The sequence below is a fragment of the Ursus maritimus genome, unplaced genomic scaffold, assembly GCF_017311325.1.
Source record: "Ursus maritimus isolate PB19 unplaced genomic scaffold, ASM1731132v1 scaffold_30, whole genome shotgun sequence".
Classification (NCBI taxonomy): domain Eukaryota; kingdom Metazoa; phylum Chordata; class Mammalia; order Carnivora; family Ursidae; genus Ursus; species Ursus maritimus.
Genome location: NW_024425564.1, coordinates 1,396,891 through 1,412,968, shown reverse-complemented (window position 1 = coordinate 1,412,968; position 16,078 = coordinate 1,396,891). Strand labels below are relative to the sequence as shown.

The 16,078-nt window shown below is 47.4% G+C and overlaps 1 protein-coding gene and 1 pseudogene across 6 annotated transcripts in view; one reads left to right on the top strand and one right to left on the bottom strand.

Annotated features, from left to right (window-relative positions):
* RNF8 (ring finger protein 8) overlaps positions 1-9,218 on the top strand; it is a 33,169-nt gene extending 23,951 nt beyond the window's left edge. For 3 of the 6 annotated variants that reach the window (XM_040644660.1, XM_040644658.1, XM_040644657.1), the window contains 3 exons: positions 140-247; positions 2,185-2,389; positions 8,728-9,218. In XM_040644660.1, coding sequence (XP_040500594.1) covers positions 140-247; positions 2,185-2,389; positions 8,728-8,744 — 330 coding nt within the window. In that variant the 3' untranslated portion in view covers positions 8,745-9,218. The remainder of the gene's footprint in view (positions 1-139; positions 248-2,184; positions 2,390-8,727) is intronic. The other 3 variants (XM_040644661.1, XM_040644659.1, XM_040644662.1) reach the window with 2 other exon arrangements.
* Positions 9,219-10,502: 1,284 nt separating this feature from the next.
* On the bottom strand, positions 10,503-14,831 carry LOC121106024 (annotated as a pseudogene).
* Positions 14,832-16,078: the final 1,247 nt, after the last annotated feature.

Genomic DNA, 16,078 nt, shown 5'->3' with positions numbered 1-16,078 from the left:
GTTCTCCTTTTGCTGCGCCAGGTTGAATATTTTATTTAGACTCCTGAATTCTATTCCAGACAATTAACCCTGCTCCCTGTCCTGTTCTGCATTCTCATCGGTTCTCCCAAATGACAGGTAGGGTTGTGTGTCTTTGCAGGAAGAGAAGGAGAAGGTGCAAGCACAGAAGGAGGAAGTGCTTAGCCACGTGAATGACGTGCTGGAGAACGAGCTCCAGTGTATTATTTGCTCAGAATACTTCATTGAGGTAATTACAAGCAGTGGCTCACGCCTCCTTATTCCTCGCAACCCCGAACGGAGCCTCGGCTGCACAGGTTCTGCCACAGGGAAACATTCTGAAGAGAGTTTCATTCTAGTAACATACTGTCGTTATTTGACCTCAAAGTGACCTTGAGAGGTGGCCATGTCTCATTCGTTTTTTGTAGTCTTCTTTACCTTTACGGATCCTTTTATTTAGTGTGTTGTTGAGTGTTTATTTGGTACAATCTCTATTTTTAGCTGCAGTAAAGCCTTTATTTCTTTGTTGTTGGGAGAAAATGGGGCCACGTGGCATTAGATTTTTGAAGTATCGGAGTAAAGCCGCTCAATAAAGCTTTTCTTTCTTTACTGTGAACGGGCGCAGTGCTGAGAGTGGCGGATAGTGCAGCCTCTAACAGGGTGGTAAAGGTCAGCGACGTGTGGTCACTTTGGGAATTCAGCAGCCAAGTGGAACGTGTTTCGGGGACTCAGGCTCCCTGTGAAAATGAAAATATCTCCTAGGTTACCATTTGTTCTCATGTCATATTTTTGCATAGCTTTTATTTGTCACAGATTCTACCATTTGTGTCCAGTTCATCTTATACCACTCATCTTAAAGTCAAGTTGTTAAACGATAGTGCTTTTCAGACTTCTTTGAAAAGGAAAATGCGCGCACGCACACCTTCCTTCTCTCTGGTAGTCCATAGGGAGGTTGAGTGTGTTAGCCTCCCGAGAAATCTGTCCTGGGCAGATCTGTTTCTTTTGCTCTGGATCCAGTTTGACTTCAGGTCATCATTTCCCCCGTAGTTTCTAGTCATTTGATTCCCTACTTCGGCCAGACTCAGTGTGGCTTTGACAGGGCGCTGCTGGGGGAAGGCAAGGGAAGGGGCGTTGGGCTGGCTGATGAGTTCGCCCACCCGGCACGTCTGCACAGACGTGGGAGAGACAAACAACCTGACACACGCCTTGTTCCCTGCAGACCGCCTGACCTTTTTCCGTGGTCACCTCGTAGTCAGTGTTGGAAAGAGGTTTTATTTTAATCAGACAGGTTTTTAGTCCTGTTTGTGAGGATTTTTCTCATATAGTTAACAAAATATCTCCTAGTTGGCTTTCTGTGCTTGACTTGGCATTTGAAAAATGCGTAATTTCTGTTATTTTCCACTGCTATCTAAAAGCAGGAATGAAGACTTCTGGGCCTCAGAAAAACTTGTATCTTAGGACACGTACATAAACAAGAGTAATGAAGAGCACGGTTTATATTTTCAGAAGTGATAAGGGCCCTGGCAGAAATCTGACCATTGGAGTGACTCAGGAATGCCTCGGCTTTAGACTCCCTTCTGCTTTCTCTCTTCTCACAGGCTTATTTACTTAAGGGTTCAGTCACCGTCGGTGAACCCATTTCATTTTTTTAGTTTCTTTTTCCCCAGCCTTTTTAGTTGTCTTTTACGTGTATTTTACTTTTTAAGTTTCTTTTGAGTGTAGATAATGCCTCCTACTGTTCTGTATACTCAGTATTCAGAATGTGCTCCCCATCATCTATTAAAATTGGAGCTCTGATTCACCATTAGCGGTTACACATTTGTGTTCCGTAAGAGAATTAGTGATGTGTTTGTACCGTTCCCACGCTTACTAGTCCTACTTGGGCCAGTGACGTTTGTTTGCAAGGTGGCTAATCGGGGTTGGCAGTGTGGTCTGAGTTGGTGGAACGAGACAGACAAAGCAGCCTACGCCTATGAACTTACCTTTGAGAGAGAAGATGAACCATCTGACATAAACTTTCCCATCCCCAAGAACAATCTGATACCATCTGTAAGTCCTCTACATGGGATTAGGGTTAAATTTCCATTTGGCCTTGGAAATGAACTCCTGTCCTAGCTTTCAGACTACAACCGCCCTGGGGAAGTAAGCACGATGGATCTGATGTGTGTGTTCGCATTCCCATTGTAGGCTGTCACCTTGAACTGTGCCCACAGTTTCTGCTCCTACTGTATCAATGAGTGGATGAAGCGGAAAGTAGAATGCCCCATTTGTCGGAAGGACATCAAGTCCAAAACCCACTCCCTGGTTCTGGACAATTGCATTAATAAGATGGTAGATAATCTGAGCTCAGAAGTGAAAGAACGACGAATCGTCCTCACTAGGGAACGAAAAGGTGAGTGGCTGCGAACAAGGTGAGTCCCCTCAACAGAAGACTGACAAGCCTAAGTAAGCAGATTTTTTTGGTTGGGGAAGAGAGTCAGATAAATGATTGTTAAGCTAAAGAAGAAGAGGGAGAAACGGGAAAAAAGGAGAGTTAAAGGTGATGAACATGTGAGAAAGAGTTGAGGGAGAATGGACTTGCGTATTTGAGCAGTGGGGAAGGGGGAGACTGGTGTGTGTACCTCGGTTATGGATGTGGGTGGGAAACAAGGTCAGAAGGTTTGTTGTACTGATCACTAGATGGCGCTGTTGTTCAGGACAGTTCAGGCGCCGTCCGCGTGTTGGCAAAAACCTTGGGTTGGGTACACAATCAGTTATCAATAGGAGATGAACAAGTCAGAGATCGACAAATTGGTGAATGCCTGATGGGAGCACATGTTTTATAGGCAGTCACAGCTTAATTACCCAAATTGGACATAATGTTAAACTAGAGAGAGAGATTTAATCCTTGGGTGTCCCGATACGTTTACCAGCTAGTCTCCCAGTTGGAGAGAATTCGGATAAAGAGGTTGGGGAATGGGTGGATGAGTTCCCCTAATGAACCATGCTTCCTTGGTGAATATGCATTTATTCAACCAAGTGATCTCATCACACGTGGAGCTTGCTGTGTTGAAGGTTGCAGAGCCCTTCCGCTTGAGACTTGCATGTCCTTGTGGTAAAAGATGCGTCCTGGGGCAAGGCACAGGGAAGCTAATGGAGAGGACAAAGGATTGGTTATTAGCCAGGGATGGGAGTGCACAGAAGCAGGGTGGATCTCTCATCACGTTCAGTCCCTCTAATAATCCAGCACAGCACTACCTCCTGGGAAGGCATCGGAGCCAAAGTGCTGTGATGTCAGTTGCTGCACATAGAGGCCGAGCAGAGAAGACCCAGAAGCTCACTGCCCTTACAGGTGCTTCCCACCACCTGGCCATTTTGGTAACCCCGATTCATATGTGTCTGTGGATGTACCTTTCTCCAAGTCCAGAGAAACTGAAGGCCTAAAAGCCACACTGCTAAGAGTGGGATCTGTCCGTTGCTTCCTTCCTTCTAGCCCTTCAGCGGCTCTCAGCCACTTTGAATGGGGCTGGGCGTCTGCTGCTAGTCTGCAGGCGGCCGTGCTGTGACACTGGCCCTCGGCTCGTCAGCCAGAGCGGAGGCAGCACGCCTGTGCCGAGCCAGGGGAAGCAGCGACTGAGCAGGAAGTGCGCTTGAGCCTGTCCTGCCGAGGAAGACTTTCGAACCTGTGGAAGGGTGGGACAGCCCTTGGGTGGTTCTTTGGAACCAAAGTGTTTTCCACTTTCCTGGCAGCTGTGTGCTCATAGATTTTGGGGCCGGTTTGAGCCCTCCCAGATCTTTTACCTCGCAGGAGCCACTTGATTCTGGCAGAATCCTATTGCTCTTCCTCTCACTTCTCACTCCATCAGCATTTGTAGGAACCGTACATGCCACGCGGGGATAAAGACATACATACGGCCTTGTCGCAGCTCCCACAGCACCCAGTCTGTGGAGGAGGGAGAGAGGCAAGTAGGCAGCGGGACAAGTCCCACGCCAGGGTGCCGGGACACTGCAGAGCAGCAGGCAGTCAGTTTGGCCTGGGCAGGTGGGGGGACAGTAGAAAGCTTCGTGGAGGAAGTGTGCTTTGAACAGTCTTAGAGGTTCCCAGGGGTGGAGTTTTCCAAGCAGAGGCTTCAGCACCAACAAAGCACAGAGGCGCGAGAAGCATGACGTGTTCCTAGCAGGGCCCCCTCATGGCCCACACGGGACAGAATGTCCACGTGGTGCCAGAGCAGCCTGAGGACAGCCGCGGCTCAGGAGGTGCCCGCTGAGGTGTCACGAATACTTCTGAGAGAAGCAGTGACCTGGGACCCAGATTTAACCCCGGTCAGCCATTGAGCTGGAGTGTGCTGGGTCTCGGGGTGGGGGGGGGGGACACCCGCATACTTTTTTCAGCCAGCCCACTGACTGGGTTTCTTCTCGCGTGCGCAAGCGCGATAGATGGCTTCATGCAGCCCTGGAAAGGGAAAGAAGAGCCCCGTGTCCTCAGTTCACCTCTGGCTCCCCTCACACAGAGTTAATTCTGCAGAATAAATCACATCAAACCCCCCTTTCCCCTCCAGAGACTAAAGAGGGTGCGTCTCTGCCTTTTTGGTAACCCTCGGAGCCCAGACAGTGAACCGAAGCAGCCTCCTCACCGTGCTCCCCTGCCGGGAGGGGTGCTGACACTGGTCTCCGTTTCCTTGGTTATCGCGGCGATTGCAGCTCTGAGGTGTTCTCCAGAGACAGACAGAAGCTTCTGAGTCCCGATTGAGGGAAATGTGCCAGAGCCATCAGCAGCTTCACTGGTCTGCAGTGTGAGGTTTAGAGAAAATTCTCAGTTCAAATACCAACCTTCCTTGCCAACTGAAAGCTGCTTTAATCCCCAGTGCATGGGAATTTGAAAAAGGACCAGACTTAGGATCTGGGAACCGAGATTGGCAGGCCTGTAATTGTCAGAGTTTGGATACAGCGGTAGGGCTGTTTTCCTCCTGGGCGGGGGTGGCTCTTACCATGGGTTCAGGGAGGGAAACCTGTCTGTCTGTCTGTGGGAGCGTAGGGTGCTGATTCCACCAAGAGCAGCACCACTCCAGGCCTCCCTGGCTGGTTGTCGTCTTCTAGTTCCATACCCCTTGGGAGGAGTGCTGCCTCATGACTGATGAGCCACTGATCCTTGTAACTGTGAGGCCAGATGATGCAGAGGAGAGGAGAAGGCTCGGATATTAGATCTTACGTTAGAAGGATGCTCTGGAGCCGGGGGAGATAACGAGCATCTAGTAAGTGTTTGCCACATGAATAATTGTGGCTCTCTGGGATATTGGCATGAGATTTTCTGAAGGGAAGACATTTTTTGACATTCCCTATAGAGGCTCTCCCTCCGGAGCGGTGAGGTGCTAGAACAGAGTCTTCTGTCAGCTGCTCCCCCTCCTCTGTTTGTTCTGCTCTCATTAAATGTTGCTTGGTTGACAGAGTGTTAACACTCCCACTTTTAGCTTTCCCTAGCAGTTTCTTTGGGTTGTGCTCAGAAAAGAAGAAAGCAAATTATCTAGAAATAAAATCTTGTTGGTCCTTTAGAATAGTGATTTTCAATCCAGGGGCTTTTTCAAACTACATTCCCTGGCTCCCTTGGGACTGTTACATCGAACCAAGGCTGCTGGTGGGAGCGTGCCATGGCCTTCAGGTATGCCGAGGTGGGGAGAAAGGTTTATGAACCCCCACTTTCCTGGATCTGTGGCACAGAGGCCCCTGCAGAGGTTGAGGGTCTCTAGAAAGGTAGACTCAGGTCAGACCACAGGGCCTGTGGCTCTTGCCAGTTTCCCGTAGGCTATGAGGAGGGTGATCCAGACAGGGGACAGGAGAAACTGGCAGTCACTGACGAGAGGGTCTGCCTGCCCAGCTGCAAGGTTTTCCTTGATAATGCCCATCCCCCTCTGCTGAAAGGCAGAGCCTCGTAAAGGAGCCCGTGGGCATGGCCACAGTAACGGTGTCTGGCAAGCTGAGCTCATCCACAGGGAATACTTGTTAGCAAGTACTTTTAATCCATCCCGTCCTGCCCCTAGAGAATCAGAAGGGTCTTGCGCGTGAAGTCAGCAAGCCTGCCTGGCACAGGACAGTTCATCTGGGGGAGAAAGTGGCTCTCGGCAAGGTAGGCACGGGGTGGGTTGTCCGCATGCATGCACTCAAATAGTATGTAGCACTGAACTCTTTAAAATTTTTGACTTTTAAAAATTCTTCCTTTGCAAAATCGTCATGGGATAGAAAATTAGTAGACTTGTTAGTAGAAGCTTTTTTTTGTATTTCTCCATCACCGCCTCCCATTTTTGCCCCTTATTTTTCCTTTCCTTCTCTTTTTTTGGTCTGTTGTCCTTCCTTTCCTTGTCCCTTGATGGGCGTCAACCCCAGCACCCTTACTAGCATCTTAGAATGCATAGCTGGAAACAAGGGCAGCACAGGAACTGTCCCCCAGTGGGGGAGGGGACCATGATCGGAGTAGAGGCCAGCTGTGGGATTAATTACAGTGTGTGTGGAGTACAACCCATGAAGCCCTAGAATCGCAGGTTGCTTGCCGACTCTAAAGTCCTTTAGACTTCTTTTTTTTTTTTAAGATTTTATTTATTTGAGAGAAGGGGAGAGAGCAAGCGCACGTGTGCATGTGCGAGCGGGGGTGGGGGGAGGGCATAAGGAGGGAAGAAACCCAAGCAGACTCCGTGCTGAGTGTGGAGCCCGACACATGGAGACTGAGGCAGGGCTCCATCTCACGACCCTGAGATCACAACCTGAGCCGAAATCAAGAGTTGGACACTCAACCGACTGAGCCGCCCAGGCGCCCCCTTTGTCTTCTTAATGATAAAATAGAGTTATTTTGGTTCTCTAAAAGAATGGATTCTCCTCCTTCCAACGAGCATGTAACTTTGTGACTTGCTGTACAGACGTACACTTTCAGGACCGTCCTATTGCAGAAGACCGCCTGTGTAACTACGGAGACGTGCCGTGAACCGAAGCAGATGTCCCTCGAGGCTTCCTTGGGTTCTGCACTTGACTCTAGATGAACACAGCATTTTTAGATCTCCGTGAACTAATCTTGGAGAGTGGCTGGGGTCACGGATTGTGCTTCCCCCCCCCCCTCCGGAATATCATAGAATTAGGTGCCTCACTGTTGAGGTTTCTCTGCACCAGCTGGATACATATCCTGCCCGACTGCCTGCTGTTGCGGTTTTTAAGAAATCTGATGAGACCAGACATGCTCCTATTCCTGGCTAAGGCTTCTGCTTGAATTGCTTTCTGCTTTCTTACTCTGGAGAGTTAGGACCTCTTTGGGTTTGTCCCATGAAACCTGAACCAGAACCCCACCCCAAAGAACACCTCCTCCTTGCTTCCTTTTGTCTGAGTCTGTCCTTCTCACTTCCTACTAAGTGCCAGGTGTTGGGGATAAAAGTAAGCAGGGCATAGGATGAGAAATTGCCTTTTGGATGTAGCAGGAGTGTGGGACACTGATGACTTTATCTAGTACAAGTTTGGGGGACTGGTGGGGTGAGAAGTTAGTTTGCAGTGGCTTGGAGAATGAATGTGAGGTTAGGGAGTGGAGAAAAGTAAGATAGACAAGGTCCTCAAGAAATTTGGCTACCGCTAAGATGGTAGGGGCAGCACCAAGAGAAGGCCATAGTTGGAGGAGGAGGTAGGAGAAGAGGAAGTTTTTGTTTTGTTTTTCAAAGACATGAGAAATCTTGGGTGTGTTCAGTTGCTGAGCCTGTGGAGGGGGAGGTGCTGGGAAGTTGAGATAGTGGGTAGGGCCGGCTTCTGTGGAAATCAGGACAGGGCAGGGAATGCGTGGCACGGATGGGGGACTTTGTCTTTAAAAGTGGGAGGGTACCTCCTGTTTTCTAGAAAGAAGGATTTAATGTGGGTGGGTGGGCAAGGAGATTTGCTTGCGGGGAGTCAAGAGAATTTCCTTCTTGTGGCTTCTGTATTTTTCTGAGTTACTAGATGAGGCCATTAGCTACGAGGAAGGGAGCCTCACTGAGCTCTCTTCAGCTCTCCAAGGCTGCCCACAAGGGGAGAAGAGTAACTTTTATTATCCTGTTGGTCCTCCTACCAGGTGTTCAGGACCTCAATCTCAGGGAAGGGGACAGTCTCCTTGGTAGCTTTATTGTGCTCTTAGGCCAGGATCCCTGCTTCCGCAGACTGAGGAAGCAGAAACAGTACATAGCAGTAAGTTGTCCCTTCCACCTCCTCCCTCCCCACCTCTCCTTGCCTAGTGCTGTGTATGTAATTCCTTCGTCCTTCAGCACATGTTCGTTGAGGGCCATCTTTGTGCCAAGCGCTGCTCTAGGTTCCAGAAATAGAAAGAGAGTGAAAATCTAGTAAGTTAGATGGGATTAGTGCTGTGGAGAAAAAGCAAGGGATCAGGGAGTGATCGTTGCCATTTTTGGTAAGGTGGTCGAGGAAGGCGTCAGAGAGAAGGCAGTACTGCAGTAAAGCCCTGAAGGCAGCAGCCATGCCACTGTGTGGGAAAGAGTGTCACAGGAAGGGGGAATACACTTGGGGAGGCGGAGGGGTGGTGAGGCAGCCAGTGTGACTGGAGTGGAGGGCGCCATGGGGGCAAGGGGGGCAGCACAGAAGGGCCTCACGGGCCTTTGGTAGGAGTGGGCCTTGAACTCTTACTCTGGGAGAAATGAGAAGCAGGCTCGGAGCAGAGTGACGTGAGGATAGCAGCAGGGAGGCCAGGTAAGGAAAATGCAGGCTGCTCCTTTAATTCGTTTTTCTTTCTCTTCCAAGCAAAGAGACTGTCCTGAAGACCACGCTCCAGGGGCGTTCGAGGGACTGCCAGGCAGTGGGAGCTTGGGATGGCCTGGAGGATTATCTGTGGACAGGTCTTGGGCCGCTCTGAGAGAGAGCGCGGGACGGAGCCACGTGGGACAGAGACTGAGTTAGGCAGTCCTCCTCATGAGCCTCCGTGTTGGCCAGCCGTGCTGCCACCGCTGTCTGAAGCAGCGCCGGTCCTCCCCGCGAGGGCTGCTTCCGGGTACTTGATAGACTCTGCCTCACTGTGTGTTGAATGGGTTATGTATTTCTGTTCTGCTCTTTAAATTAATCGTTTTTGTTATGGTTTTGGTACCTCAGAAGCACCTCAGTTGACATTTGTTTTGGACAGGTTGGGTGTACCCCTATGGCTGCCCCTAAAAGCTAAGGCAGCCTTTCTTGGAGAGGATGGCCTACCTCTTTGTGAAAACAAGATGTCATTTCCTGAAAATAAAATGTAAAGCCTACCGGTTGCTCAGCTGGGCTTTGGTGTATTTATCTTCTTCCCTTCCAGCTCCCACACAGTCTCACAAGTAAACACTGGCAGCTCATAAATTGCAACCAAGAAAGTGACTGTATCAGATGATAGACTCAAGTGAATGTCAGCCTAAGAACCAAGCCCAAGATCATGCCGTAGCAGATGGGCTCTGTAAGGCCCTGACTGTTCTCCCTTTTCATTCCAGAGGTAGGTCACTGCTTACGTGGTTTCAGGACGAGGTGGATTCCCTTCTTTCAGTGGGGGTTCAGAAGTTGTTTCTAAATCTATTTTATTCATTCATTCATTCATTCAGTAAACTCAATGCCCAGCATGGGGTTCAAACTTACAACACTGAGTTCAAGAGTCACATGCTCCACTGACTGAGGCAGCCAAGTGCCCCCAGATCTCTTTTACCCAGTGTCAGAAAACAAGGGCAATGGTTTTATGAGAATGTAATTTTATTTATTTATTTATTTATTTTTAAATTAAAAGTCATTTCTCTTTTGCTGCCTCCCCTTTTTAAACAGAAAGAGAACTAGTTTGATGTTTGGGAGATAGAAGCTTAGAAAAACCTGTGGTTTCCTTGGTTACTAGTGAGGAGAATGAGGGAAGAGACAGGAAGCTGAAGAGTAGTTGTTTGAAACAGGGAGCTGTCTAGTGGGGTTATGAAGCTGTTTGCACGTAATGTCATTCAACAGTTTGCTTCCCGTTGGAAAGGTATTCTCCTCTCCCTATTTACCATCTACCTGGAGAACCATACTTTGTAGTTCTTTATTTATACGCCCTGTGTTTTCATTAAGGATTGGGAACTATTGACTCACCAACTTTTTAGGGACCGTAGGTTTTGTCCTTTGCTGAGTATTCTGAAAAGACCGGGAACCCAGAGTCCTGGTCTTCATTTCCGTCTTTGGAATTGATTACTGATTGGAACGCTGGTGCAGTCATGGAGGAAGTGAGTTAAACATAACTACAGGACTTGAAAAGTATTCTAACCACATCATAAAAATCCTGGAGAAGTAGAAAAAAGAAGAAAAAGATTATTACCATCTTGATGTAACACCAAATTTCCCCTGTACCTCTATTTTGTGTATATGATTGTGTGGGCATGTATAAATTTTTGTATATTCTGTTGGGTTGGTTTTTTTTTTTTTTTTTAAGATGTATTTATTTATTTTGGGTGGGGGGAGAGAGAGAGAGCATGAGTGGAGGGAGAGGGAGAGAGAATCCTCAAATAGACTTCCCACTGAGCACAGAGCCTGATGCAGGGCTCGATCTCAGGACCTTGAGGTCATAACCTGAGCCAAAATCAAGAGTTGGACACTTAACTCACTGAGTCACACAGGTGCCCCTGTATATTCTGGTTTTTTGGGTTTTTTTTAAAGCTCACACAACATAAATCACTTTTAGAAGAGTACAGATATACATTTTTTGAATAGGTAATATGGTTGCATGCTTTAAAATCAGATGTTACAAAAAGATGGAAAGTAAAAAGCCTATCACCCTTGTCCCCCAGTGACCACTTCCCTGCACAGTGGTGATGAGTGTTACCAGTTCTTTGGGTTATCCTTCCAGAGATCTTCTGACTATAGAAGCAAAATACACATAGCCTTTTTCCTTCTTAAAACGAGTTATGGCAGACTGTACACTATTCTATACCTTGCTTTTTTTCGGATATATCTTGGTGATAGTTCCATATCAGAACATGAGGAACTTCCTCTTTCTTTGTTCTGCCTATTTTTCCATTGTGTGTTTGTACCATAATTTGTTTTTCCAGTCTGTTTTTGATCTAGGTCGCTTTAAACCTTTCACTTTCTCTTTTTTATACAGTTCTCAAAGTCCTATTAAATAAATCTCAGAATATATACTTTAATTAAAACAAAACAGAAATAACAAAAAATCACATAGAAACCATAAAATGGTATGCAAAGAAAGAAAAAATTCTGGAATCCACATACTGGGAGTTCTCTGTTAAAATCAAGGAGGCTTAGTCTGTTTCTTTTTAAAAAATGTTCATGGTTGTAACTATTTTCCTAAATGTTTTATTAGTAATAGTCTTGTAAGTCTGGTTCCATAAGAATCTATAAAATAATCACTTCCGTCTGAAGGTCCGGCAATCTGCATGAGATAAGAATGAAATCAATTAGGCTCCCAATTCCACAAAACCCTACAGCACAAAACTTCAGTAAGCCTGAGGCAGAGCATCCACGATGAAATTGATCTCCCGACCACCCAAGAAAAAGAGAGTGCAACTGTTACTTTGTATGAATAGCCGTTCATTTACATTTGGGAACTTGAGAAAATTAACTTCATTTCCAGTAAGATATGCTTCATTGCCATGGAAATCCTCATAAGTTGTCTTGGGTGCTAGAAAACAGCATGAACTGTGTAATTTGTACAATTAGTTAGTTCTTGTATAGCATTGTTTTTTGTTTGTTTTGTTTTTAGGTATTTAGAAAAATATTGTCCCATTTTGATGTTCTCACACTTGTATCTCCTTGCCCCCAGTGGTGGTGGTGGCAGCCCTCCAAGGTCCCATGGTAACTGACATGGACCACAGGACACCCAGGAGCTGTTGGGCATGTGAGGGACCAATGTGTCTCAATTTTTACTCTTAAAAACAGTGTTGCAGTGAACCCTCTTATCGTTAGAGCAAAGATCCTCGAGAAAGAAACATCTTGACTGGGAGAACCTGAAGGCCCATCTGCTAAGACTAATCTCACAGACTGACCATTCCCTCCTTCAGCTGCTAGACACACGGTGACTTACAAACTCTGCTTTCAGAACACCACGTTCTTCTCCAGGGTGCCACACAAGTTAAGAAAGTTGAGCTCTTAAATACAGACCTACAAAAAAGAAAACTTAACATTTGAAAGTCAGACTAGCTGGGTTTGAATCCCAGCCCTGCCATTTTATAACCGTGTGGTCTTGAGCAAGTTACTCAACCTCTCTGAGCCTCAGTTCCTTCAACCCTTAAAAACCCCGATATGCAATTGTGAGGCCTACATAATTATCCCAGTTATGGCACTGTTCACAAACAAAAACCTGAAAGTTCTATTTTTAAAAGACAAACCAAAAACTAACCCAAATTTTTGCATTATTTCTCTGAGCTACAGGATGTTCTTTCCCTGGAGAGATGTCTGATCCGAAACATCATCTACATTGTGCCTGCCTAGAAAAATACATGGTAACTTTTCTGCCTGCCGCAGCAGACCGCAGTATAGCTGAGCCCCACCACTGTGTAGTCTGACTCTAATTAAAGGCATGTTCCCTACTACAAGGCTCTGAGAAACTGGGTAGAGAGGGTTTGTTTCAGGTTCTGCTTTATTACACAGATGAATGCGGCCAGCCTACTCTGTGAAGCGCTTTGCAGTGAGTGGCAGGTGTCCCATATGCCTCTGATTACGTTAACCTAGAAAGGGCTTCCTCTGCCTCTAGGCGTGCTTCATCTCTGCAATCAGACTGTGCCAGGGTGGGGGACTTTGCCTCTGTGAGTTCGATAGCTGGATACTCGTCATCTGCTTCTCTGATTGGAAGCTGTTATTTTTACAGAGAGACCTAAATCCCCTTGTTATCTATCTCCAGCCCTTCTTTCTCACTACTTTTTCCTCTGAACGGCTATCTAGACAGTCACCACAGCTGCAAGAGTGCTTGGGATGGGCAGTTCTGTCCAACTGCCTGTTTGCTTTTTACACCCTGACTCTGGATAGACTCTCCCCACTTCATAGCTAAGGGCAACCTGAAAACTTAGGGATGCCCTAAATACGTTCTCAAAACACATTCTAGGCCTCTTAAGAATCCTAACGATTAACTCTTTTTGACACAGAAATTAAGAGAAGGAACATCTAACTTGCATTGTGATCCTAACCTCAGAAACTAAGAAAGTAAAGAGAATCATGTAATCACTGTCCCCCACCAAGAGATGCAGTCCTGTTAACAGGCGCAGGGCCTGATTTGAGCAGAGTGCTGCCACTGGTAACAGTGGGCCAAGGGCTCGTTCTGAACGCCAGTTAAACTTCCCACTCGGTCAACTCTTAGTTTTTTCTATAAATGGGAGTTGAGGCAGTAGGAGTAGGGGCTTCTGGGGAGAAGATGGGCCTTGTATTGATGAGAACTAATGAACTGTTTTGTTCAACAGATATCGTCAGTTCAGAAGAGCATACGCATCCCAGGAGAGGGTTGGGTCTGTAGTAGGTGCTCCGTAAATACATGCTGGATTTCTCTTGTCTGCAGCACCCCCGAATAGTGTACCCACTAGGGCTTACCAGAGCTCACTATTTTAATCTCCATTCATTATTTCCTGCTTGTGTTTGCTTTAGCAAATTCTAAAGCAGATCCCCACCTCGGATCCAATTTCCAGACCCACTGTCTCTACTACCCACTTCCCTTTGGGCTCTGTGAATAGTTTAATCTGGTGTCACTTTTTTGTCATACAGTGGCCATTTGAATTCCAGTAGATTCAGTAATAGTTATTGAATACCCATTTTTGACTGGGTGCTGCTGTAGGTGTTTGGGGTGTGGCACTGAAAAAAACAAAAAAAGCTGCTGTGAGCCTAGTGTGTTCCGGGAGGGGTAAAAAGTCAAAAGCTTCCCACAATGGTTTTACCAGATTTGTGTGGGAGGGGCTTAGCAGTGCTACGGAGCTAGCATGTTGGATGTGCCTTCACATTCCTCAGACTCCAGACTGGATCCACTCCAAGATATAAAGCTGGAGTTTCATACCTTCAGGATCTGGGTTGCCAGAGTGTTCTCCATCCGTTTGCCTCCCCTTAGGATGTAGGGACCAGCTCTTTGGAGATCAGCCTCTCCCCAGCTCTAATCAGGGGCCTTCAAGGGCATCTCTGAGGCAAGTTTGGGCCCTCACAGCATGGGAGGCCAGCCCAGAAGACCCCCTCAGAACTGCATAAGACCACCACAGCCCTACACAGGCAGTCACCTAGGTGACCACCGAGGGAGCCTCAGGTGAGACTACATCAGCCCAGATAGGCACAGCCAAATGTGTCTGAAGTAAGTATTGACGCGGCNNNNGCGGGGGGCAGGGAGACTGGGCAGTTTTCGGGGACATGTGTGTTGTGAGTTTATGCCTAGCTGTGAGGATTCTCCTGACCTGTGGCTCTTCTTGGTTCCTCAACTCCATACCCAGGCCTCTCCCAGTGGTGCCCTGACTCTAAAGAGTTGATTGTGTGTATCTCTTCCTAATTCCACCTTCAGTGAGGTCGTGTTGGTAGTTTGAAATCAGTCATGGTGGGCTTATTCACACACACACGGAGATTTGGCAAAATGCCACAGATCAGAGCCCCCTAGCCAACTGTGATAGCTAGGTAAACATTTACCAGAACATCACTGGTATCCCGCATGGTTGATTCCTAAGGCCTTTCACCCTGGGTCTTCCCAGTTTTCATGAAAAAGCTACTCGTCAGGCCAAGGGTGCTGTCTCCTTCCTGGCACTCTGAATCGCGCCAGAATGGCAGTGGTGTCCCTGCAGAGGCAGAGTGGCCCTCCCCAGCAACTCTAGGCCACACTTAGTCACCTTTGGAATCACGGGCACTTTCAGAATCTGCAGTTTCTCAACAAACTTGCTGCTCACCATCAGTCCCATAACCATTGGGGCCAGACCTAATCCTGGAGGTCCAGGGAGAAGGCCGATGCCATGCCACCCCCTGCATCCCCACTTCTTCAGTGACCTGAGTTCTCATAGCCAAGAATGCAGATGGATACGTGGTGGAGGACAGGGATACAATCAACCGCGGCAGAGCCTCAGTCCTCAGCAGGGCCAGCAGAGTGTCCCGCCATGCTTACTCAAGCCGTCTTCCTACAGGGAGTCCTTTAACAGAGAGTGGGAATGGGCACCGTGACTGGGGTACTGGGCGTCTCTCCAGGGCTGGAGCCTTAGTGCTGGATGGTGTGAACCACGTTTCATTCTGAGCCACATGCATCTAGACATTAGCCCTCCTTCTTAGGATACCAGGTTCCCACCCAGGAGGTTCCCATCATACAAGCCAGCTCTGGTTTCTTCCAGCATGGCCACGGGTTGTCCCAGGTAGCATTCTAATGATTTTGGAAGAATCCTTCCCAGGCCTGGTGTGACCTGGGAGGGGCAGCTGCTCTTGACTCAGAGGCCACCAGGTACAGCTCGAGGGCCGACCTTGTGAGCAGGCTGATTTCCCCGTGAATGTCTCTAGTCATGAGATTTGTTTCCAAGTGTACAACCCCACAGAGCAGCAGAGGCTACCTTCCTACTCCCATTTGAAGAACCTCCTTAGTATGGAGCTTCCTCAAAAAGTTAAAAATAGAAACACCTATGAGGCAATGACACGACTAGGTATTTACCCAAAGGATACAAAAGTACAGATTGAAAGGGGTACATGCACCCCGATGTTTATAGCAGCGTTATCAACAATAGCCAGACTATGGAAAGAGCCAAATGTCCATCAACTGATGACTGGATAAAGAAGATGTGGTGTGTGTGTATACATATATATGTACACACACACACACAATGGAATATTACTCAGCCATCACAAAGAATGAAATCTTGCCATTTGCAAGGACACGGATGGAGCGCAAGTGTATCATGCTAAGCATAATAAGTCCGAGAGACAAATACCATATGATTTCACTCATGTGGAATTTAAGAAACAAAATAGATGAACATATGGGAAGGGGAAAAAAAAAGAGGGAAGCAAATCGTGAGAGACTCAACAATAGAGAACAAACTGAAGGTTGATGGAGGGAGGTGAGTATTAAGGAGGGCGCTTGTTATGATGAGCACTGGGTATGTAAATAAAAATTTGGGAAAAAAAATGAAGAGCCTCCTTACCCTTCTGCAACAGGTCCTGAAATGTGGGGAAT